Below are 24,945 nucleotides of genomic sequence, written 5' to 3' on the forward strand. Positions count from 1 at the left end.
TCATTCATAATTGATGTATTTTGTGCATTTATGAGTAAAATCCATCAAGGATATAGCAAACAGTTTATGGATTTGTATCTATTGTTCAAAAGAAAGTCGGCAACTTTTTTTTTACCCTGTGTTGGCCTGATATTTACAGTTCAGTGTGAAGTAGCCAGTCAGCTAACTGACAACTGTGCAAATATTAATTGACCATTACATTAGTGTGGTGTAGCTGAGCAGAGTGCAGTTACTTTATCAAAATTAAGTGTGTCTCAATATAAGGCTGTGGCTGCAACTACAAGTAAAGCTTTCTAATGTTGCAGCAGATGACATCAGCAAGGCAAATTCTGGTAAATAGCATGACTACTACTCTCTCACCATACTACTACACTTGCTGGCTTGCAACCAACCAAAATCTACAAAGTAGTAACTAAAGTTTTCAAATAAATGTAGTGGAGTATAAGTATAATATTTGCCTCTGAGATGCAGTGGAGTAGAAGTAAAAGTATTGCAAATTGGAAATACTCCACTAAAGTAAAAGGACCTCAAAATTGTACTTAAGTACTTCAGTAAATGTACTTAGTTACTTTTTAAACCACTGCACTATACTTGCTGGCTTGCAACCACACACACACACACACACACACACACACACACACACACACACACACACACACACACACACACACTGTACAATAATGTCACAGACAGTTATCCTGATCATAAAGAACAGCAGGTAGATCAAAACCCCAGAGGAAGTGACCATATTTGGCGAGCTATTTATAAACGCATCATGTTTGTGTTGTAAACAAACCAAGAGAGCAGACAGACAGCATGGACACAATGACAAGGCAATAAACTCCACGTATAGCTTCCTAAATCATCCTAAACTTATACTTATTCGCGTTATGGTGGCTAACAACGAAGCTAGCTGTAAGTTAGCCAGGCTAGCTGGCAGCACAGAGACACAACCAGCCATATGGACTGACAGGCAGATCAGACAGTGGTCATAAATTTGGCTAAATATTATATAGGATACTTACTGTACAACAACACTCACTCTGTACTTAGAAGTCCCACTGATTAGAAGTACAAGTGTACAACACTATGTGATGCTCTCTCTCTCTTTCTCTCTCTCCTCGCTCTGTTCATGTGACATTCTTCCTCCTCCACACACACACATACTACAATAATACATATACCAGACACCCAGCAGAGGGCGCACTTCGGCTTTTGGAGCATGCTTTGGAGTAGTAATTCGTCTCCGCCAGGCCGAAAGGCCTAGTAGGCATAAATATTAAACTTTAATTAACTGAATAATTATTGACCACCGCCGGTGGTAAAGGACTAATGTATATGTAAATACTTGCAATGCCTCTCACAGCATCTAATCTATGTACTATAGTGTAGCCACTCATTCTCATTGATATCTTTAAAGGTGCCGTTTTGATTGATTGATTGATTGATTGATTGATTGATTGATTGATTGATTGATTGATTGAATACTTTATTAACAAGGTTTGAACAGTTTTAAGTAGTACAGTCACTCACAACGGTTATGCAAAAGGGTAACACAAAAAGCCCAAGGGGGCTTGTTTCCATTGTGGTCCGTTGTACTCAATTAATCAATAATACAATACATACCATACAAAATAAATGTTGGAATAAAACTCAGTAGCATACTTGAGAAAGGAGGGGTGTGACGGGCAGCAGAGGATACTACTATCAAGGTGTTCAAGGAGTTAAACTATGCTCAATTGTAGGCTATTTTAAGGTCAGCCATTCTTTTAGATTCATTTTGAGTTTGGGTAGGAAGTCGAGAACCTTAATGTATTTCACATTTCATTCCACATTTTGGTGGCAGCCTAGAATGCTTTTTCCCCATATTTGAGCCGAATTTTGGGGGAACCAAACAAGCTCAGATGACCTCCTTCTGGTGTTGTGCCTGTGGGCATCACTCACTCTAGAGAAGTAGTTTGGTATTGGTAGTTTTTAGGTAGTATCAGGGCACTGATACTGATAGGTATCTGGGCACTGATACTGATCCTGAGTATTTTAAAGACCAGACCCATTGAGAGATGTTGCACTATCAGTTTTCTACCTTGAGCCAATACAGACTAGCAAAGTGTGTGCTTGGAGAAGGTGAGTCCTGGCCTGGGGGGGAGGCCTAGTAGTAGCCTAGTCTTATTAGTTTGTTTTGAAAAGTCTGTAGTTTTTTTAGGTGTTAGTGAACCAGGAGGTGCAACTACTGTATAGTCAAAATTACATTAAATCAATTCAAATAACTAAATATCAGAGAACAGAAGAAGGATAAGGGATAAAGAAGTGAAATGTGACACAAATAAGTGAGCAGACATCATTAGAACTGGAACACTATGGGCCTACAATTGAAGCTATAAATGGGTACTCTTAGCTGACAGGCTGTAATTGGCAACCCGCCACCTAATGCATTTTCTATTTATTAAAATGCTGGAGAGACGGGGAGACCACTGTTATGGACCACACGGCACACACTATAACTGATACTATAGCAGAATATAGAGCTTTAACCTTTTTAACAAAAGACCTTGTTTTAACCAAACTATATCACTTACACTACATTTAATGGCATTATTTTAGACTAATAGAGCTAAAACTATGTGGGCCTAAAATAACTGTCCCCTTGCAGGCTACAGGAAATCCTATTGTGCGTTATAGTAATCGATATTCATGTTCAACCTTCCATGTCCTGTCCTTGGCTATTTTTATATTTGAGTGGTGTTGTTGACTGAGGATTAAATTTGGAAACATTTTGAAAGTGAGCCCAGCTCCTGCGCTGTTAAGACTGTTGGCATAAACACTAGGTCGCCAATTTAATTCTCTGCTCCACCAAGGTTGAAAATCACATATATTTAGGGGGACAATGTCAAATAAGATTACACCTCATAATATGAATGTATTTTTTGTTAGTAATTTGAATAGTATCCCTACTGTATGTGGGCAAAATGCAGTTTTACAAGTATTTTGGATTTTCAGTCAGTGAGATACTGTTTATTGCAAGCCTTTGTGCTGTTGAATAGGAATGTGCTGCCACCTCCTGTATGGTAAAGAAACTGCATTTGTTTTATTGCATCTCCCAATTACTGTGTCATTATCATCTATGCATTACCATAGCAGGTAGAGGTACCACTAGCAGGACAACAACGTAACACTGATTCTATTTATTTAATTGAAAAAACAAACAATGACAGTCATTATCTGATGTCAACGGAATCTTACATTGTGGCAGAGGTCATCCTACTTGTACCCAAGTCATCAAAACGTAATGACCTTTGCTCAGGCACTTTCATACAAAAATATTCTATACAATTCTTGGAACAATCAGTCATTTCATCACACAGAGCCTACTAAAGCACTCACCTTAAATGATGACTTATGAGACTTGGATGCAGGTATAACAGTATTTAAACTGGATCCTGTATTTCTCGCTCTTGAAGGATAACAAAGAATGAGCAAACCTAGTTTACAACTTGTCTGGTCTGACTGATCATGTGGGTAAAATGTGACTTAATACGAGCCAAACCAGTTTGCACATGCAGCCTGTGTGCAAGCGCACATTGCCTTCATTCCTTTTAAACATGCTATCATGTGTCCCAGTCTCTGCTATACCTACAAAACATTTTACTTTACACATTTAGATTATTATGAAGATTGCCTAGCAAGCATTACTTTTGTGATTGGCATTACCTTAGTCATAAACTACAAGAAAGTTGTGATGACAGATTAAAAGGCTGTTTTGGTACCCCCACTCTCTCCATTAATACACTTCAGCTTAAATTGAACATTAGCTAGCAGACACAAGTGTAAAACTAGAAGTAATGAAACAACTTGTAGGGTACACAATTGCACCTAAACAACCACATTTCCCCTCTGTGAGAGTCGTGTGCGAGTGAGATGCTGATGATGGCTTCTGAAACTCATTTGTTTTTTTTCACTCAAGATAACTATTCTGAAACGCACTTTTCAGTCCATGTTCACTTGTAATTACCATTAGCGATGCAGACAGCAAAGATGAGAAATGGACTCTAGGACGCAACGTATTGTCACTCTTACTGGGACAGAATTGGGGTTGAGTGAAGTGGCGCAACTAGCATGTATTGTTTTCTTAAGTACCCACGACAAAGCTGCCCCGATAGACAGCGGTAATGAGAGACATGCAGCGAGAGAATGGCCTGAGATCAGCTTTCGTACAGATGTACTATACAGTAGGCTAATCAAGTTGTTAAATTCTTTCTTCTCCAGAGCCTTCTCCAAATATTGGACACATTCTCAGGCAGCATCTGGTCTGCGGGCCACTAGTTGATGTAGAGGGATGACATGCTACTGTACGTGCTACAAAATGTACATAAAATATGTCAACATATTTATTCTTAAGATCAACTCATTCCCTACTTCCCCTAGTCATAGCAGCTTCAGTATAAGAAAACCTACACTCTAACAACATAGACATATAAAAGGTAGACGCCTCCTCTGGCTCTGAGGCGTCTGCATCTCGGGCGCCATTTTGGAGAAGGCAAGCTTCCTGACTACTGGCCAATCACAGCGTGTCTTTTCCAGGACTTGGCGTATACAAATATAACAGGATATTTTTTATACAACTAGATTCTGACAAGTCCCGGAAAAGACTCGCTGCGATTGGCCAGTAGTCAGGAAGCTTGCCTTCTCCAAAAATGGCAGCCTGCGATACAGGTCGCTCCAATGAACTGCAGAGTCCAGGCCGCCAATGAGGTATCTAAGGTTTCTATATCTATGACAGAACAAGCATACTTGACAGCCGTGACATCATTATTTATGCAGAACAATTACATTTGAGCATTTTATGAGTCTCGCCTGACTACCCAGTCTTGCCTGCCTGCCTGCCTGACCACCAGGAGTTTCCAACAACTTAATCTTCTGTGCACACAGTCACACTAATGCCAAACAAAGCATTCAGGGCTGGTAGTGCTGCTTGAGGGACACGGGTGGTGGTTACATGCGGTGGATGTGGTCATGATCCATGAACTGCTTCAGGTTGTGCAGGTTGTCCCACCACTTGAAGAGGAAGGTATCGGCGATGAGACTGAACCACGGCGTGATCTCCAGCTCCTTGCGCTTTCCCTTCTCCAACATGTCCTTCAGCTCCTCCTTGGTGACGTAGCAGTGTGTCTTGATCTCGTTGGGGTCTGGGTCCACCTCCACGTCCTAGAAATTAGACAACAAAACAAAAATGTTCCCCTAACACGTTATATTTTTATTGTTTATGCACAGGCATGCACACAGATGCATAACAACACAGGCATACGCACACAAAAAAAAGCTGCATATGCACTATACCTTTTGCATGAAGAGGATATAGTCAATCTCATGTTCTCCCCATACACCATCTGACTGGGCCTTGTAGTGGATCCTGGTCAGGTACGTCATCTCTTCTGGCGTCACCTGAGGCACCACAGGAAGGACAGAGGAGATGAGTTACACTCTTCATAGACCAGTGGTTCTCAACATGTGGGTCGGGACCCCCACATGATTTGGGGGGGGGGGGGGGGGGTCCCCATATGACAGTGACGTGATTATGTATGGACTTTTAAGACCCTTTTAATACGAAACAGGAAAAACATTGAAAATAGCCGTTCAACAAGCTCACAACGCCTCGCGCTGCGAGGCGTTGTGAGCTTATAGATCTGCTATTTTCACAATATTTATCTGTGGGACCGAGTCAAACAAAATGTAATGCCTCAACTCATACAATTCCAAGTGCTTGTCAGGGTGGGGGGTCCCCAGTTCAAATATGATTATTTTGGGGGGGTCACGGCCTGAAAAGGTTGAGAACCACTCTTTATAGACTACAGTCTTTGCATAAGTGTAATGCCATGTTGATACCGGGTTGAGGAAGCAGTGGCATTGCAAACATTCTCACTCACACAACCAACACATGCATGTTTTCAGGCTGGACATTGCTGTGGCATGAGTTCATCCGAACATCAACTTATTTCCAGCACAACAGCTCAAACAAAGAACTAGATGGCAGCAGAGACCCTATTTGGAAGCGATGGCAAGCATAACATTTTCATTCCTTATGCAGAGATTAAACGCTGAAGTTTTATTGCCACAAAGTGATCTTTTTCTTTTTCTTTGCAACTCGTACCGTGACGTCAGAGCCTCTCTGGGTGAAGTCAGTTACATAAGGTTTGTTTTTTTCCCTTGAAAATAATGAAAGGCTGAATGATACTGGAATGTGTCTGAATGGCATTTTTTTCAACATTTCCTAACTTGACTCTTGTATATGGGATGCAGCAACACAAATCTTTAATCACACACACACACACACACACACACACACACACACACACACACACACACACACACACACACACACACACACACACACACACACACACACACACACACACACACACGGCTGTACCTGTTCCATAGGGATTCCCAGCTCAGCTTGGAGTCTTCTCTGAGCAGCCCTCCTCACCCCCATGAAATCCTTCTCCTCCAGCTCACTCTCAGTGTGCAAGGGGTGACTGCAGCATGTGTTCGTATAACAGCCTGTGTGAATGCACACACACACACAATTTCTTTTAAACCTTCTATTTACTCAGGGTAGGTTCACTGAGCACGAATGCTCTTTATCAGCAATGTCAAAGTGTTACAGCATTCAGTAACACATCGTCTGCACCAGGGCTTCTCAAAGTGGGTGCCTTGACGCAAGTCCAGGGGTGCCCCAGGATACTTTGATAATATTTGGAATTTATCAATGTCACTTCAGTTTAACCACTTAGACCCTCTATACTTAGTAAAACGGACCTGAGTTAAACTGTACTTGGTGCCTTCTTTTTCAGCCTACAGTACACCAAGTCTTAAATAGCAGATCTACGAGCTCACAACGTGTGACAACGTGACGTGTTGTGAGCTAGTAGATCGGTTATTTTTGGTGCATGTTCCCCCCCAGAATAGGAATGCTGGGGTTTAAGTGATTAAACGCCAAGTATAAAAGCTTTTTTCAGTCTGTTCTAATGGAAACAAATATTCTCTTCAGTTTTCCTCGTGACATACTGTATCTTTGGGGAAAGATTTACATATTTACGTCCCGTTACCAGGAACCTCAGGTTACTTACTCGTCATCAGTAATGATAAGCATTACACTTGGAGGTGAAGGGTTAGCCATGTGCTCACCTGGAAACGTGATCTTGGCATCGGACCTCTGTTGCAAGAGCAGCTTCTCTTCGCTGTTGAAAATAAAGACGCTGAAGGCTCTGTGCAGCAGACCTGGTAGAACACAGGACAAGGTAGATATTATATTTGATGCCGTTACTTTCCAGGAAATGGAAAAAGACAACTGTGTTCCAATGGATCCATCCAAGTTATTATTTAATCACAAGCTCGTGTTAATACTTTTCATTGGTTAAATATTTATAACAGACAGACTTAACCACTTTCAACCTGGCATCTCTATTTTGGGCAAGCCATTATAGGCAAAAGACTTAAAAACAAATATTCAACAGTATTGAAAATAGCACATATACAAGGTCACCTGACCTTATAGATCTCCTTTTTTGTTACATTTGCACAACATTCAATGCAAAGTATAAAATCACTAAAAGCATTAATTTATGAAAGAACATGAAAAGAAGCAATATGGATGGAGAGATACAAGGTTTCTGCATGACAGCAACTACATGATTATTCCTTGTTTATTGTACCGGTAAGTCACTCTGGATAATAGCATCTCCTAAATACCTGTGATACTAGTCCAAGTTGTCTCTTCTAAAGTTATGTGAAGCCACAAAGTAAACTGTAGCGCCTGATTCATTGTCACTCAGTTTCCTTCAATGTACAAGTCAATGTTCTGACCACTACAGTGTGTGATCTATGAACTGAAGCTTGTTCTGTGATTGCACTTATTCTCTGGGTTTAAGTACATGCCTTGTGCATGGTTGCATTATTACTGCAAGGCTAATACTAGTAGATGGAGGTACTAACTGTGCTCACCTTTATCAATATTGGCGTTCAGGTGGCAGTTTTTCTTGGTGTCTGCTCCGATCTTGTGGTCGTTTTCGTCGATGAGGATGCACATCTCTGCCAGGAGCTGCACCTGCTTCTCATCAAGGTTGTCTGTGTTGATTTCAGGCATTCTGACTGAAGATTGTGGGTTCCTTGCCTCACTGGAGCAGTGTTAAGAGAACAATGATCAGTTATACCTGTACCAAATACAAATGATTTGCTTTTATCAGGTCATTTGCCAGCTGGCAACTACTTATACCATATTCATTACATTGTTATTGATTTAGCAGTGTCAGACAGACGGACTGGTGTATTTGACCATGGCTGTTCATTCGCAGAAAATATCTGCTCTACAAGCTCACAATTTATTTTTATCAGGTAATTTGCCAGCTGGCAAATACTTATAACATATTCATTACATTATTATTGATTTAACAGTGTCTGACAGACCGACTGGTGTATTTGACCACGGCTGTTCATTCACGGAAAATATCAGATCTACAAGTTCACAACCTTTCTCAATTTGTGAGCAGGTAGATTGGCTATTTTTAAGGAGGGAAAACAGTCATAGCTGTCCTTTACAATTTCTGTTTGCCTTAAAAGGCCAATGTTCAATGTCGCAGACAATATTATTAAATCGCTAATTGCAAATATTTGTATGCCAATTAATCGTCAAGTAAAATGTCATGATTATCATATCATGACTGACAGCCTTTAAGTGACACATCCAACTAGTAACACTAAGCAAGCTGCCTGTCAGCCAGCCAGCTATCAATAGCACAAACGGTGGATCTTCTCCACATAGGTTAGCAGCTTTAGTACGACAAGGATTAGCAGCAGTGGTGGCAATGGCTTGGTTGTTTGATTGAACTCAACAACATAGCTACTGAACTTGTCAAAATGCAATGGTGTAAAGTAACTAAGTACATGTACTCCAGTACTGTACTTAAGTACAATTTTGAGGTACTTTTACTTTACTGGAGCATTTCCAATGTTCATTACTTTTACTTCTACTCCAATACATCTCAGAGGCAAATATTGTACTTTTTACTCCACTACAATGATTTGTTACTTTTGATTATTATAACAAAACATACATTAACATCTTCAGCCCTATATACATCTTGGCCATTTGAAAATAGCCTATCTACAAGCTCACAATGCGTTGCGTTGGGACGCATTGTGAGCGAGTAGATCTGCTATTTTCAACAGATTTCTATACATTTGAAAACTTAAAATGGGACCTTCTGCATAATGAGTAATTTCTACTTTTGGTACTTTAAGTACATTTTGATGGCAATACTTTTGTACTTTTATTCAAGAACATTTTTAATTGCGGACTTGTACTTGTAAGAGAGTATTTCTACATTGCAGTATTGATACTTTTACTTGAGTATAGAATGGTGTACTTTTTCCACCACTGGTTGTTTGAACTCAACAACATAGCTGAACTTGACAAAATGTAGCCCTGAAACATGACTGTCATATGTATCATGACCGTCATGGATGAACTTCAACCTGGTGTTTGCACTTTCTCCCATTTTGATCCGTACATCTACATAAACGTTCAGATTTCAAATATAAAGTGCTTACCCCATGGCCACGGATGTTACAATTATGTACGGGCCCTCAGAAGTACCCGTATCTTCCATATTGTTCAATAAAAAGCCTTTTAATCCTATCGATGGCCATTTTCTCCATATTCTTTGAACTACGCGACCCTAACGTTTGGGAGTTGTATTGCACTCTAATATAACTCTAAAAATGGCCGCCGATCGGATTAAAATACTTTTTATTGAACACTACGGAAGATACGGGTACTTCTGAGGGGCCGTAGAGAATTGTAACATCCGTGGCCATGGGGTAAAAACTTTATATTTGAGATATGAACGTGTATGTACCTGTACGAGCCAAAGGAAAGTGCAAACACCAGGTTATAGTTGATCCATCACACGCCGACGGTCATCATGACACAGACGACCGTCGTGTGATCCATGGGAAGTCAAAATGCAACAACCTACCTTGATGCAGCTCTGAAAGACCCAGATGCAGGTAGATGATGAAGTGTCCTCCTCAGTGTCACAGCAGCAGGTATGTTAGACTTGAACAAAGACACATTACTGTCAGTGTGATGACAGCACGCCATGCGGAGCCCCGCCCACGCCATGCGGAGCCCCGCCCCCCACGCTGCCCGCACCATCGCCTGACCAAAAAATAAGACCAATGACACACAGGCTGAAGATGGTATGGCTTCTTCTGCGAAAACACGGAGTGGAGCCACGGATCGGATCGGCCACTGAAATACTCTGTTACAAGCAAATGTAAAAATCTTAGTTCATACGTTTTAGCATCAGCAGCTAAAATATAAGTACTCATGGAGAATGGATATTTCATATTCTTCAGAATCAATCAAATGATGTTATTGATGATTATTGACTAGCCTTGGATCAGGACTATCATCATATTGTGTATTTATTGAGTCTTTTGCTTTCGTAAATATAGATATGAAAGCAAAAGTCAGCCTTGATAAAATACATCTATGATAGTCTTGATCCAAAACTAAGTATTGACCATCCAATTATATAGATGGGCTATTTGAAAATAGCAGATGTGAGCTCACAACGTGCCGCACATTGCGACGCGTTGTGAGCTGGTAGATATGCTATTTTTTGAAAAGTTTTAAAATATTTTTGATGAAGGATTTATTAATCAAAAAGTCATATGTGCTCATTTTGCTGGGGACCCCCTGGACTGGACCCCTCTCAAGGAAGGACCATCTGTCCCCTGGAGAGCCCACTTTTGAGAGCCATTGGTGTGAGTATCTATTTCAGTGGTTCTCAAACTTTTTCATGTCAAGGACCCCCAAATTGACACTTATTAGCCCGCGGACCCCCATTTCAAAAGATATGCCTGGGACCCCCATAACATAAGAGAATATTTTTTACGGCTCAGTGATTCTCAACCATTTTAATTTCAAGGACGCCCAGTTTGACATGCATTAGGGCTACAGACCCCCATTTAATGGTATTTCTATCACTTGGACCCCAATTTATATTGTAAAATCAATGTCAATTTAACTCTGAGAGTGTACAAATGGAACCAAATGGACCCTAACGGGGCCCATGGGTCCATTTGGTGCCTAATCTATCATTTAGCTGGGGACCCCCTGGAACTCCCTCACGGACCCCTGGGGGTCCCCGGACCCCACTTTGAGAACCAATGATCTAGCTCACTCCGTTCCAGAAAGGTAGACTCCATGTCACATTTTCCTCAGCACTCAACACGCCATCGCCCCATAGAGCCTGCAGCAGCAGCAGACCTCAGCTTTGACTAAACGGTCAAAACATGCGATACAACTCACTCATCTTCCAACAAAGAACAGTTCTTTAGAAAAACACTGAACAAATCTACAAATACTTACTAATGAATGTTCGGATTTCAGGTATTATATAAACCCGCTACTGCTTTGGTTTTGAATAGTTTTCTTTTTTAAACCCGGAACGCTCGTGTGTGTCCGCAATCCCCTCTATTTACCCCGCCCACTTCCGCAAACACTAGTTTGTGATTGGCTCCTTGGTCCTTCCTTGCCATCATGGATCACATGACGGTCGTCTGTCACGACAGTCATGGATGAACTTCAACCTGGTGTTTGCACTTTCTCCCTTTTTAGCCCGTACATCTACATAGACGTTTAGATTTCAAATATAAAGTAATTACCCCCAAGACCATGGATGTTACAATTATGTATGGGCCCTCAGAAGTACCTTTATCTTCCGTATTGTTCAATAAAAAGCATTTTGGTCTGATTGCTGGCCATTTTCTCATAGAGCTATAATGTACCAGAGTGCAATACACCTCCCAACCGATAGGGTCGCGTGGTTGAAAGCCCATGACAAAAAAATCAGAGAAAATGGCCACCGATCGGATTAAAATGCTTTTCATTGAACAATACGGACGATACGGGTACTTCTGAGGGGCCGTACATAATTGTAACATCCGTAGACATAGGGTAAGCACTTTATATTTGAAATGTAAACGTTAATGTAGATGTACGGACCAAAAAGGGAGAGAAAGCAAACACTATGTTGATGTTCATCCATGACTGTCAATAATATGACAGTCACGTATCAGGGCCAGCTCCTTCCAGCCATTACGTAACACACGACGACGAGACCCTATTGGCTGAGCAGAACGCAAAACACGTTTTACCACGTGACGCGGAAGACGGCGTCCCCAAGATAAATAAATGATGTGTCAAACCAACCAACAAATATGATCGAAAATCTCTTCTTGGTACCGAAAAAAAGAACTTAATTATGGTACGATATCAGTATATAAACTGTTGAATTAATTCACACGTCAAACACATTGAACAATCGGTTAATTGATAATGTAGTCTGGACTCTGTTCAGAAGATAATCCCATCAATATTGTCGTTGGTTAATCTGCAGCAGGGTGAAAGTTGAGTGGAACTGAACCCACCGCAGGGAAGGTGATGTATGCTATTTGTTATCACTATTTAAATAGTTTTGAGACAAAATGCTGCTAATTGTCCCAAAGTGACTGCAAAATATTGCTGCAATTTGTTTGTAAATAGCTTCATACCCTGTATATAACATGTATACAACGACGCAATGTGACATAGCTCTGTTTAACACTCCCAACTGTATATACTTTCCCCATTTTCAACTGTTTTTATTACATTTGCTTTGGCTAATGTAAACGAATGTTTTCTCATGCCAATAAAGCTCCTTCGAATTGAATGGAAATTGTGTGCCAGCTAGTCCTTTAGCTTTGCCAGCTGCTGTGTGCAGAATCTGAGAATAACCTGGATTGTTTTCTAAACCCCATTGGATTGTGAAAGTGAGTATAGATTATTGCCTTTCCTTTCGCCCAGTAAACAGTGTATAAATATAGACGGCGATGTCTCGATGATCTGTTGATGCTGTTTTAGCCTGTGAGTGATGCATGGGAGCTCTTTGCAAGCAACAGCTAGTTATTCAAGGGCATTTAGATTAGGGCTGTCACGACTATGAAATATTAGTCGAAGATTAATTGTCATCCAAAAAAATTGCGAGTAATTGTGTTTTTGGCATTGAACATTGGAACATATGAATGCAAATTTATAAAAAAAAAACTGTTTGCCTTTTAGGCTTTGTAAACAGAATTACACATATGACAAATAGCTGAAATGTACAAAGAATTACTGACATAATAGTTTTATACTTAAAAAAAAAAAGTAAAAATAGCGTAAATAGCTGATCTACAAGCTTACTACGCATCACTTGTAGATCTGCTATTTCTGCTAGCTTTGGAAAAGGTTTGAAAATTAATGAACATTTTTCACCATAAATTAATGAACATTTTTCACCATGGAAACGATCATGACGATTATGCAAAAATAATTGCAATTATCTCAAATAATTGTGATTAGGCGATTATGTAATAATTGTGACAGGCCTAATTTAGATTGTTCAATCTTGTGTTTGTATAATGTTACCTTTACTTGTGTCTTTTTTTAACCTGCATTATGTTTTGTGCCCAGTGTTCTTATCTTGTTGTTATGTATTGCTATTTTTAGCACAGCCTGTGGAGTATACAGTATATATGTCCAACATTTAGCTGCTTGTGTAGCCTAGTTTGTATGAGTGAGTGATAAATACAGTAAAGTATTTATATTAAAATATTGAGGGATGAATACAGTTAAGTATTTTTTAGCACAGCTTGTGGAGCATACAGTATGTCACCAACATTTAGCTGCTTGTGTAGCCTACTTTTATGAGTGAGTGATAAATACAGTAAAGCCCTTTTTGTTGCATGTCTAGGGCCTAGACATGCATGCTAGACATGCGGACCTTTTTGTGCCGCGTGACATGCCATGTCACGCGGCACAAAAAGGTCCGCCGTGCCGAGGTTGGGAAACGCTGATCTAAACAGGTACTGGCTTCCCTGATTGGCCAACACATTGGCTTCAGAGATTGGCCAGGATTCGTGTGATGTTTGTGCTGCTGTATATATAAGTGGTACTATGCAATGATACTCAATTCTCTTACAGAGCAAGGCTAAACAGATCTACTCTAATTGCTCTCTTACAGAGCAAGGCTAGGCTAAACAGATCTACTCTAATTGCTGGTGTATAAAATGCTACTTTAATCTACTTGAATCTACAGAGTTGCTGGTGTACAGAATGTTCCACTGGGCGGTGCACCTGTGTCCTAATGGGGTACCACTACGAAAGTGTGACACTTGTCTTGTATTGTTGGGACACAAAGTCTACTGCTTTGATGGGGAATATTTCAAGCATGACAACAGTGATGACATTGCTGTGCACATCTTCAACTCAGTGCCTTTGCGTTGGACGACGTTGCCCCCAGTGAACACTGGGAGAGATGTACGTCCCCTTGAAGTTCCCCCCAGTTTCTTTGACCACACAGCAGTTCTGATAGATGGTGCCGTCTATATCTGGGGAGGCTGCTTCGGGAAAGCAGCCGTTCCTTTCTCCAATGTACTCTATGCATTTGATGTGGACACCCACACATGGTTCAAGGCCAAGAATTCTGGGACTGTTCAAGAAGGGAGAATCTTGCACTCAGCCTGTGTCTTGGAGAAGGTCATGTATATATTTGGAGGATATACTTTATTTAACATGCTCAGTGAAAATGACACGATGTGCAAGTTGGACACCACCACAATGGTCTGGTCTTTAATTAACACCCGAGGCTCTCCACCATTTCTTGGACGTGGTCACTCTGCCACCATCATTGGAACAAAGATATTTGTACTTTCATCTTCCCGTAAAAATAACATAGAAGTGTTCGACACAGAGACCGACTGTTGGTTGATTACGCCTTCTCCACACCTATGTTAATCTGTGGAACCGAGTCAAGCAAAATGTAATGCCTCAACAAGTTCAAATGTGATTATGTTTGGGTGGTCGCGGCCTGAAAAGGTTGAAAACCCCTGAGCTAGAGCCTTTCAATGGTATTGTAATGCTGTGTGACTTGTGTGGCAGTTTACATACATTAAACATAACCACCACATTGTTGCAGGGTTGCAAGGTATTGACAGAAATGCATCAATAGACATTTTCTTACTGTATTTTACAGATTTTCAACAGCTAAAGGACTGTTCAAGAGATTGCTGTTTTGGGATTAAATGTAATGCTAGATCCTAGATGGAGCGATTCCTCAGCAAATATAATGTCTGAAACACCTTTCATTTTTTTTTAAATCTATGCTTTACCCCTGAGAAGAAACAATGTGCGGCCTTCTCTTACCATTTGCAGATTGCTACAGCCAGTGTTTTGATTTTTATATTTACATTATGTACACAGTCCAACTATGCTAACTATTCACCTGTCACTGTCAGATTCTATTATTGGCACTGTATCATATTGTGTATATTTTTCTACTATACCTACAGTGTATGTCTATGATTCTGCACTTGGCTACTCCACACCTTGATCAGTGTTTACAAGTGGTGGACTAATAAGTACATTTACTTGAGTACTGTACTTTTTAATTACTCTCCGCCAGGAGAGTATTGTTATCACTGCGTTTTCACTTTCTAAACATGACACACCGATTGGTCAAGCCTCACGTGACACGTGAAATACTGTGATCTGATTGGCTAGTGACGCCACCGGGCCTATATATACATGGCATCACTCTGACAGTGTCTCCGCCACTGTCAGAGTGAGGTAAGACGGGAACCATGAAATGACTGCATGGCTGATACATAATTGGCAGATAGGACAGATAGGACATTTATATAGACGGGAGGGATATGACATAGGACACTTATACAGACAGGAGGGATAGGACACTCACACAGACAGAACGGAAGAGGACACTTACCCAGACAGGTTGGATAGGACACTTACATATACAAGAGGGATAGCGACCTATAAATACATGTGTCACTGTGATAAGCCAGATTCCAATACCGAAAATCCGGCCACTAGCTCACTCCCAGACCTTCGAACCGGAAGTAGTCAAGTAGTCGCGGTCCAATTGTTCCTATCTGTCTTATTGGACAGATAGGACAGATAGGACACTTATATAGACAGGAGGGATATGACACTTACATAGACAGGACGGATAGGACACTTACACAGAATGAACGGAAGAGGACACTTACCCAGACAGGATGGATAGGACACTTACATATACAAGAGGGATAGCGACCTTCGCGACCTTCGAACCAACACAAGTCTTCTGGCGGAGAGTTGTGCTCCGAGGAGCACTTTTTCTAGTTATTTTTCTATTCTATTTTCACTCTTGGGACTCTTGGGACCACCCAAACTTAACAAAACAAATAATATTATGAATTAACCACTTAAAGTATATCTTCGTATAATTAGTCCTCAATGCTTTTTATGATATGGTACCATTTGTTGTTGTCTACTCAGTCTGTGTCGCAGAGGAGGACAGTTCAGAAACCTGCCTACCAGTGACGTCATCGATGGGGAATCTAATAGAGACTGAAGGCTTTCTATTCCTGGAAAGTTAGCATGCTATAATAGAAGCCATTGTTCTTGCATTCATAAATACATTGAAATCTTGTTTGAAATGACCATACCTGCCTACCAAAGATGTCACTGATAGGCGGGTTTCTGAGTGAATAGACAAAAATGGGCATTAGGTAGGTTGAAAATGGGTGAAGTCGTCCTTTAAGGCCTGTTTCAAATATAGTGAAAATATCCGCTCTACGAGCCCACAGGGGCTTTGACCTTGTAGATCGGCTATATTTTCACTTTTTTTTTTTTTTTTTTTCAATACAGCAATGCATTGATATTCAAAAGAAAATGTACGTCATAATGATATTTTGTACTTTTGAATACTTGAGTATTTACTTTGTCCTCTACTGTTTACACTGGCTGTGAACACGATCTCCAGGTTCGCACGCCGCAGGTCATGTTCAAGTTGAGATGAGCATTGAGCAGTGTCTTTTAACCACGCAAAACCAACCAACCAGAGCACCTGCCCTTTTGTTTACCCAGGTTACCTCTGGAGCAGGAGGTGAGTAGGGGCAGGGCCACCACGTGGGAAGGAAGGGGGGAGGGATGCCTTTGGAGGGCGGAAGCAGCAGCTCTGCCTCTGGCCGTCATCCCAAGCAGAAGCGCAAGGCCCACAGCCTGTCCATACGACGCAACAGCATCGACGACAGGCTGCCTACACACAGGGGAGACATGCTGGAAGGACAGGTGAGGGAGATGCAAACACACACACACACACACCGACACACACACACACACACACACACCGACACACAGATAGGCACACAACCAAGTGTGTGATGCCAGGATGTAAAGGCCCACATACCAGAATATTATTTTCCCCCCAAAGAGTAGATTATTGTAAAGAAGTTTTGTTTAACACAAATAAACATATAGCTGTTAGCAACCTGGATTCTACTGTGAACAACATCCATGCTGCATGCCTCTTCCAGCTCTCTGCACCATGTTCCTGGATCCAATGTCTTCTCATTTGCATTTTGATTGTTAGTGAGTTGTTGTAGTGATGGACTGATTTCTGTCAATGAATGTACAGTGCTAACCAGTTTGTTTTTATTGAGGGGTAGAGACCAGAGAGTACAGTACAGTACTAAACCGGTTAAGCAGCATTACTCGAATGCTCGTATACATTGTTTGTATTTTCTCTCTGGTTTTGCAACATCCCCTTTCGCCATTTATTTACAGTATTGCTGTGTTTATGCAGAGTACTTCCCCAAGGAATGTGGGAAGTGTAATAGGATCTTATTTACTTTAAGCATGAGTTTAACTTAGACAAGTGGTATTAACACTGTAGCAAAATAGGTTCATTTGTATACTTTTAACCCTCTGGTGTCTCACATTTTGTTTTATAATGCAATCTGAATAGGCCCTGGGTCACGGGTGTCCTGGCTGACTTTTTTACCTTCCATAAAACCATATTAGTGCATATTATGTTAATCATTTTGTACAGAAAGAACAGATTAAGTATAGTTACAAATCTTTTTGAATAACAACAAATCCCAAGAATAGACAGTGGCAGTAAGATGGAACACGCCCCACTTCCTGCTTCTTCTGATACAGCTTCCGTTGAGACACTCCTGACTCAGGGAATACCCAAAAGGGTGCAGCGCCATCTAGTGCTTTTTGTGGAAACATATTATTTTCCACTATGATTGATGTGGAGCATATTATTTTATTGATGATTCTTTCGATAAAGTTCAACAGTCCCGCAACTATCCTTGCTATTTTCCAATCGATGCAATTGTAATCTTTACTCCAAATACCCACGTTGTATTCACCTGTTTCCTAGGCTGTGTGTTTTCCACTTCCTGTCGATTTGATCCAATGAAATCCAATGAAACTGGTCAGATGACCAATGATATCCAATGAAATCGACAGGAATTGGAAAACACACAGCCTAGGAAACAGGTGAATAGATAAGGATTTCTCAAAGTGGGTGCCTTGACACCAGTCCAGGACGGGGTTCTGCGGAATAATTTGATATTATTAGATTTTTTTTTACTTTGAACCAAAACAGATATTGTACGTTTTCCTCAGGACATCTCTTCCTATTTAGAGAGCACATTATTCGGATTAAGATACCAATGCAATTGTGCCCTGCGTTTTAGACCGTGTGCCGATAGGCCACCTAAATATGGCCCTTAATATTCAAGTTATTTGTACAAACTTGCATCTTTTTTAAAAGATGCACGGTTGCACCATAGCAGCCAGATATCCAGATCACATACTCAGCTATCGTCAAGCAATGCCAGGAATGGCATCCACATTCTTTTGAACTTAACAAACTTACTTTTTAATCCCGCCTACTTCTGCAATGCTCTCTACACATGTCTGACCCAAAAATCAATTTCCAGTTTGCAACTAGTCCAAAAGGCTGCTGCCAGACTTCTGACCAACACTAAAGAAACATGCTCATATCACCCCTGTTCTGGCAACTCCCTTTTGTTTTTAGAGATGATTTTAAGATTCCTTTACTAACTTTTAAGGCTCGAAATGGTCTTGCTTCCCAATATTGTTGAGCTCTTGTCTCCCTATGAGGTTTTCGTTGTCCAAGCGCTTAGACTCTGGAATGGCCCACCTGAGGCTATCCCATGAGCTGATTCTCTATTGTCGTTTAAATCAATTTTAATAACACACTTGTGCAGAAAAGTCTTCTTGTTAATCACTGTAATTATCCTTCTTTATCTCTTGGATCTCTCTTTCTTGTCTTTCTTTCTGTTACTTCCCTCTAATCATACATTTGTGCCATGTGACATTTATTTTATTATTATTATATTATATTATATTCAAATCCACAATTGATTTGTTTATTCCACGTAGGTGTTTGATAGTCGCGATTCAGCTGTCAGACTCTTTTACAGCTGAGATACTGTAATAAAAGCTCTTTAATGTTTGATCAGAACCTGGTTCCTGGTTGTTAACTTTTGGGAGTTGACCCCATAAAAATGTTACGTCTCTTTCAGATACGTTATGCAGAAGTTGCATTACTGATTACTAGTAGGACTATAGTGTGTTTTGTCATAGAAGATAATTGTCATTTTCATGAAAAGACTTAGACAGAAGCCAATTTCTCTTTGTTTGGGGAGGCTATAGGACTTGATCTAAATGAATTCACTTAATGGGGGGGGGGGGGGGCAATCTGCGCATGCTCGGGGGAAACGAATTGTTGCGCCGTTCACTCTGTTGTTATGTTCGGCAGTTAGATAGCCATAATTCTGCTATTATAGGCATAATAGGCATAATGCTGCTATTATATACAAACAGATCCAACTTCCGACAAATCATTTTTATTGAGTAAACAAGGTATTACAAACTGCATAATTTAATCTACTTTCATTAAACCCGGTGAAGATCATTTCTTTTTTGAATGGACATTTGACCAGAGCTGCTGCGGGTAATGGCGCCCTCTATAGGCTTCCCCCTCCTCTGCGCGGTCATATCCTCTCATGTTTACTAACAGGAAACCTGTCTATAGAGCACCGCAGAGAGGAGGTGTGTGTCCAGCTGATGCTCGTTGACGCTCGTTAATGTTATATACATCAAGGCAATTATGTTTCTGCACTCATTTTCGGTTTCGGGACAGAATTTTCCTTTTGGTCCTAAAAAACGCTGCTTATCAATTCATCGATTAATACGGTTATCAACCATCAATTCATGAATTAATTGATCATTTGCTTCCCTAAAACCATCATTTGCTTTTTGCCAGAGCAGAGTTTGTCGCCTTTTACTTTCTCCTCTGTGCAGTGTGCAGCAGTTTTGACCTATTGGCTTGTGAAAGCAGAGCTGAACAGTAGCACTGGGCTGTGGTCTCATCAAGTTTTAATATGGGCTGTCTGTACAGGTCTGATTAGCCCTTTTCACTCTGCTGTTGTTTATGCCCACACACAGCCAAGACCTGTTGGCTCATAGCTCATATAGTATGGACAGTAGTCTATCCCCTTCACTAGGACAACACACACACACACACACTCATACAAAGTAAACAAACCCATATAGATTACATCCGGTGCCCCTCCTCCCCCCTTCTCTCAAGGCTGTCCTTATGCACGGTAGCCGGTGACCTGTAGAATTGTTTTGAGCCATGGACTGAGCAGCTTAGAATACATAAGGGGCGGTCTGTTGTTCGCTAATTGCCCTCTTTCAGCAGTGTGTTTGACATGTGGCTCTGACAGAATGGAGAGGCGGCACCGTTGCTCTTGAACGTGCACCAGAATACAGGTCGACAGAGAAGTATTCGGTTTCCTCGTGCTGCCGGTTGGCCGTAGAAAATGAGCTGTCAAAGCCAGACTTCTGATTGCATTGTTTTCATGGGAGCCCTATACTGCACTACTTCTCTTTGCATGCTGTGTAGTCTGCCAGCCAACCAATTACTGGGAACAACATATAGGAGGTGGTCACTATGGAGGTAAGTCAGTGGAGATGAGAAGTTTGTGGGTCTAGCTTGGATCGTCTTAACCACTTGAACCCCAGCATCCATATTCTGGGGGCAACATTAGCCAAGAAATAGCTGATCTACAGGCTCACAACGCGTCGCGATGTGTTCGGTTGTGAGCTTGTAAATCGGCTAGCCTATTTTTGGCTAAGAGATTTGGTGTGGACGGAAAAAAGCGGTCCAAGTACAGTTGCAACTCAGGTCCTTTTTTTTTTTACTAAGAATAGAGGGTTTAAGTGGTTAATATTATAGTCTGTTAGTTGACTGTGGGTCGATGTATACCAGTAGCCATACCTTCACACTTGCTTCACACCACAGACTGTAGCTTTGTGTTTGTTCACACTTAAAGTGCAACCAGACGTAGATGGTGTATGATAAATATATATATATAAGCACTGTATATATTTCTATATATACATACACATTATTTGCACTGGGTGCGATTAGGTGCTTTAAGCACTGTTTGTTTATCATGACATCTCTGTGGTTTGTTCCAGTTTACATGCTTTGTCTAATTAAGTGTCCTTATTTTGAGCATTGTGGTCACCGGTTTGCAAGTTCTGTTAGTCACTGTATGACTAAGCCCATCTTGTATTAGCACACAGAGCACAGAGCTGCTAGTTGATTATTATTATCCCCGTCAGGCCAGAATGGCCAAAGGCGAGGGATTTATGTTTTCGCTCCTGTGAATCTGTCTGTCCGTCTGTGAACGGCTAACCTCGGGCACTGCTGGACAGATCCGCAGAACTTTTCACCGCACACTCCTGGGAGGCCAAGGAAGAACCCCTACCCTAAAGTGTTCTAATCGGCCTGTTGTAGTGCCACCATGAGGCCAATCTTTTCCAAAACATGTTTTTGCTACTATTACAGAATGTGTCCAAATAGTATAGTGTCCAAAGTATAGTGTCCACATACACATATAGTCATGTGATCAAGACGTATCCGTCAGATTTTTCATGTTCAATTCCGATTGTCTACGGTTGGCTTCCAAAGGTTGCGGGAGTGGCCCGTTTTTCACACGTGAAACTTTGCAGGCACATTCTCACTAGTCCAAGAAAGAACTGCCACCCTAAATCTTTCAAATAGGCCTCGTGTTGGCACTACAACTGGTCACAACACAGCCCTGGGTAGACTACCCGGCCTGGTAGGGATCAGGGGGAGCGCACTTTTCCCCCCAGTCCCATCCGATACAATCACAATCTAAATACAATAGCAAAATGGTGGTAAATATAATGTGTTTTGTTTGTCAAGTCTGTGTACACACGAATCAATTGTATTACATGGATTTGAACAGTTTTCTCTTTGTATTTGTGTAGGATTCCAAGCTGCCTCCATCATTAAGGAACAATCTCTCGGATCTGTTTGGCCAAATCGAACGCGAGTTTGAGAATCTGTACATCGAAAACCTAGAATGTGAGTGAGCCATTTGAGGGAAGCAAACATTTGTTTGTTTATGGTTGATGCCATCAAAATCTGTTTTTCAAAGTCTAAACTAAATTGATTAGTCTTATGAACCACTTAAGCCCTATTTTATTGTCTACTTTGTCATACAACACTGTTGTGCAAAAATAGCCAATCGTCTAAAAAGTATTTTGTTAAAATCAATGATTTTTGATTATCGATTAAATCGATTTGTTCGATGAACTGCTGCACCCCTAAACAAAAATAACAGGAATCTATTGCAGCAAGGGAATCTTGTTTCAATAGCTCCTTTGTACAGTTTATGTTTTGGTGTGATGGAACTGTGGTTGGAAATTGGACAAAAGCCCTTTCTTCAGTTCACCTCTTCAGTTCACACTTTTATTTGTTGGGTACACACACCCCTTTCCATTAACTTAAAGTGTATCGATCTGAAATGTTGACTGATTTGTCGATCCAGTCAGCCTCAGACCACACTCTGTGGTGTTTGCCTACTGAGTGCCTCTCTTGCTGTGCTAATATTCCAGTGCGTCGGGAGATTGACACCCTGAACGAGCGACTGACAGGGGATGGGCAGAACATCGAGGGGGGAGACCCCGCCAAGGGGGCTCTAAAGGCAAAATGTACGTATACAGTGCACTTTTCTTTCCCAAGGAGAATTTGATCATCTTTCGATCCGCTTTGCTATTGCATTTTATTTATATAACGCACTTAACATTCTTGCGAATCTCAAAGTGCTATTCAGGTGTATATATTATTAACAGGAGGGTCTTGTTTTGGCAGAAATTCAACAATTTACATTATAATTATAGACATTTATGTATTATAGACGGCAAAATGCAACTCCCTGCAAACAAATGATTTGCATTGTGAGAGTGTATCTGGTTAAAAGTCCTGTCAACGTTTATTAAGCCCTTACCAGACTTCCAGTAAAACCACACAAGTAAACTGCCAACATTTAACAAGATTGTGTGACGCTGGTGAATTTCCCTCATTCTTCTTTGTCTCTCCACACAGCCAGCCACAGCACCAGTCAACTCTCTCAGAAGCTAAAGACGACATACAAGGCCTCTACCAGCAAGGTAACTGGCATTCACTGTACGAGCACGCTCTATAGAGCTAACCAGATTAGCTGTCTATGTAAATATTTGAGCTGTTTTGGATTCAGGGCCGGTGGTAATGATTAGTAGCCATCAAAAGCCCCTTTGTTACTCAGTCAAAGGAGGGACCATGGGAAGGCTAGCTAAACAGTTCGGGCAGTTGATTGAAATGTTACGCAATTTACAAACGTAAAGTATACTTTAGTTTAGCCTATATGGCCATATTTTTTACATGATACATGTGAGTAAACATTGTATTGGCATCACAAAAAACAGGAAGGAAAGACATAATCTCACAGAATTACTTCTCTCATTATTGTAAGTTCTCTCTAGCCTGAAGCCGTATTGTATCAGACAAAAGCCTTAACACATTGGATCTCTAAGTGGGATCCGGGGACCCCCAGGGGTCCTTGGGGGGGGGGGGGGGGGGGTTCCAGGGGGTCCCCATTAAAATGTGTTAATATAGCATCACAATAAGTTTAACCTTTTATACTTTGGCTATTGAAAAATAGCAGATATACAAGCTCATAGCGCGTCACCAAGTGCCGCGCTATGAGCTTGTAGATCTGCTATTTTTTTTTAAACGTGAAAATTGCTTCTGGAACAAAATATTTGAGATGGGGGTCTCCACGGCCAAATACATATCATTTTGGGGGTCCTTGACATGAAAAAGTTTGAGAACCACTGCCTTAACACACTTTTTAATGATCTTCAACACTGACCATAATATGCTACAATGCATTTTAAAAAAACAATGACCTCTTCCTCTCAATCTCTCGCCGACATAGTGTTTGTACGCTATCCAAGGCAAAGTAGGTGGACCTTGCAACTTCAATGTGGCCACATTGATGTTGGGTGAAGATTCATGGGTAACTGAACGGAGCTCCGTTTGTCACTAATCCATTAAGACCGGGAACGCATCCGTGTCATTTTAAGATGTCTTTGGCTTTTCAAAAATATCAGATATACGAGCTCATATTGGGGCACCGAGTGTCACACTATGAGCTTGTAGATCTGCTTTGCAAATCTTTGAATATATATATATATGTTTCAAAGCGAACATTTTTAACTCCGATCTGTGCTTCTGGGGGTCCCTGGAACAACATATTTTGAGATGGGGGGTCCGCGGCCAAATATATATCATTTTGGGTGGTCCTTGACATGGAAAAGTTGGAGCACCACTGATATAGAAAGTTAGGATTTAGAAACAAATTTTAGATATGTATTTGGTCGCGGACCCCCATCTCAAAATGTTTTCTTCCAGGGACCCCCAGAAGCAAAGGTTACAAATGTTCATTTTTAAAAATATATATATTCAAAGATCTGCACATATTTTCAAGATTTAAAAAAAATAGCAGATCTACGAGCTCATGGCGCGGCACCAGCTTTTATATCTGCTAATTTTTTAATAGCCAAAGAAATCTAAAATGGCACAGATTCGTTCCCGGATTGAATGGGCTAAGCATGAT

General features: G+C 40.9%; 2 protein-coding genes across 5 annotated transcripts in view; one reads left to right on the forward strand and one right to left on the reverse strand.

Annotated features, from left to right (window-relative positions):
* Positions 1–3,190: 3,190 nt before the first annotated feature.
* Positions 3,191–11,466, reverse strand: idi1 (isopentenyl-diphosphate delta isomerase 1). 3 transcript variants are annotated; one of them, XM_084048301.1, is made up of 7 exons: positions 11,432–11,466; positions 10,032–10,213; positions 7,999–8,171; positions 7,183–7,275; positions 6,425–6,555; positions 5,335–5,439; positions 3,191–5,202 (listed from the first exon to the last, which is right to left on the reverse strand). In XM_084048301.1, exons 2-7 carry the CDS (start codon positions 10,208–10,210, stop codon positions 4,990–4,992), a joined length of 894 nt encoding a protein of 297 aa, XP_083904427.1. In that variant the 5' UTR covers positions 10,211–10,213; positions 11,432–11,466; the 3' UTR covers positions 3,191–4,989. The 3 variants fall into 3 exon arrangements, with proteins under 3 accessions (XP_083904427.1, XP_083904428.1, XP_083904429.1); XM_084048302.1 differs by having other exon boundaries at positions 10,032–10,111; positions 11,432–11,458; XM_084048303.1 differs by lacking the exon at positions 11,432–11,466 and having other exon boundaries at positions 7,999–8,207; positions 10,032–10,162.
* A 768-nt stretch (positions 11,467–12,234) lies between these two features.
* LOC311039156 (WD repeat-containing protein 37-like) overlaps positions 12,235–24,945 on the forward strand; it is a 51,724-nt gene continuing 39,013 nt past the window's right edge. For both annotated transcript variants that reach the window (XR_014600131.1, XM_084048807.1), the window contains exons 1-5: positions 12,235–12,502; positions 17,012–17,215; positions 22,274–22,370; positions 22,904–22,999; positions 23,394–23,458. Coding sequence is in view for 1 of the 2 variants with exons in the window: in XM_084048807.1 (XP_083904933.1) it covers positions 17,075–17,215; positions 22,274–22,370; positions 22,904–22,999; positions 23,394–23,458 (399 nt within the window). In the remaining variant the exon portion in view is untranslated. The remainder of the gene's footprint in view (positions 12,503–17,011; positions 17,216–22,273; positions 22,371–22,903; positions 23,000–23,393; positions 23,459–24,945) is intronic.

This window comes from Gymnoscopelus microlampas (assembly GCF_963454915.1).
Source record: "Gymnoscopelus microlampas genome assembly, chromosome: 22".
Classification (NCBI taxonomy): Eukaryota; Metazoa; Chordata; class Actinopteri; order Myctophiformes; family Myctophidae; genus Gymnoscopelus; species Gymnoscopelus microlampas.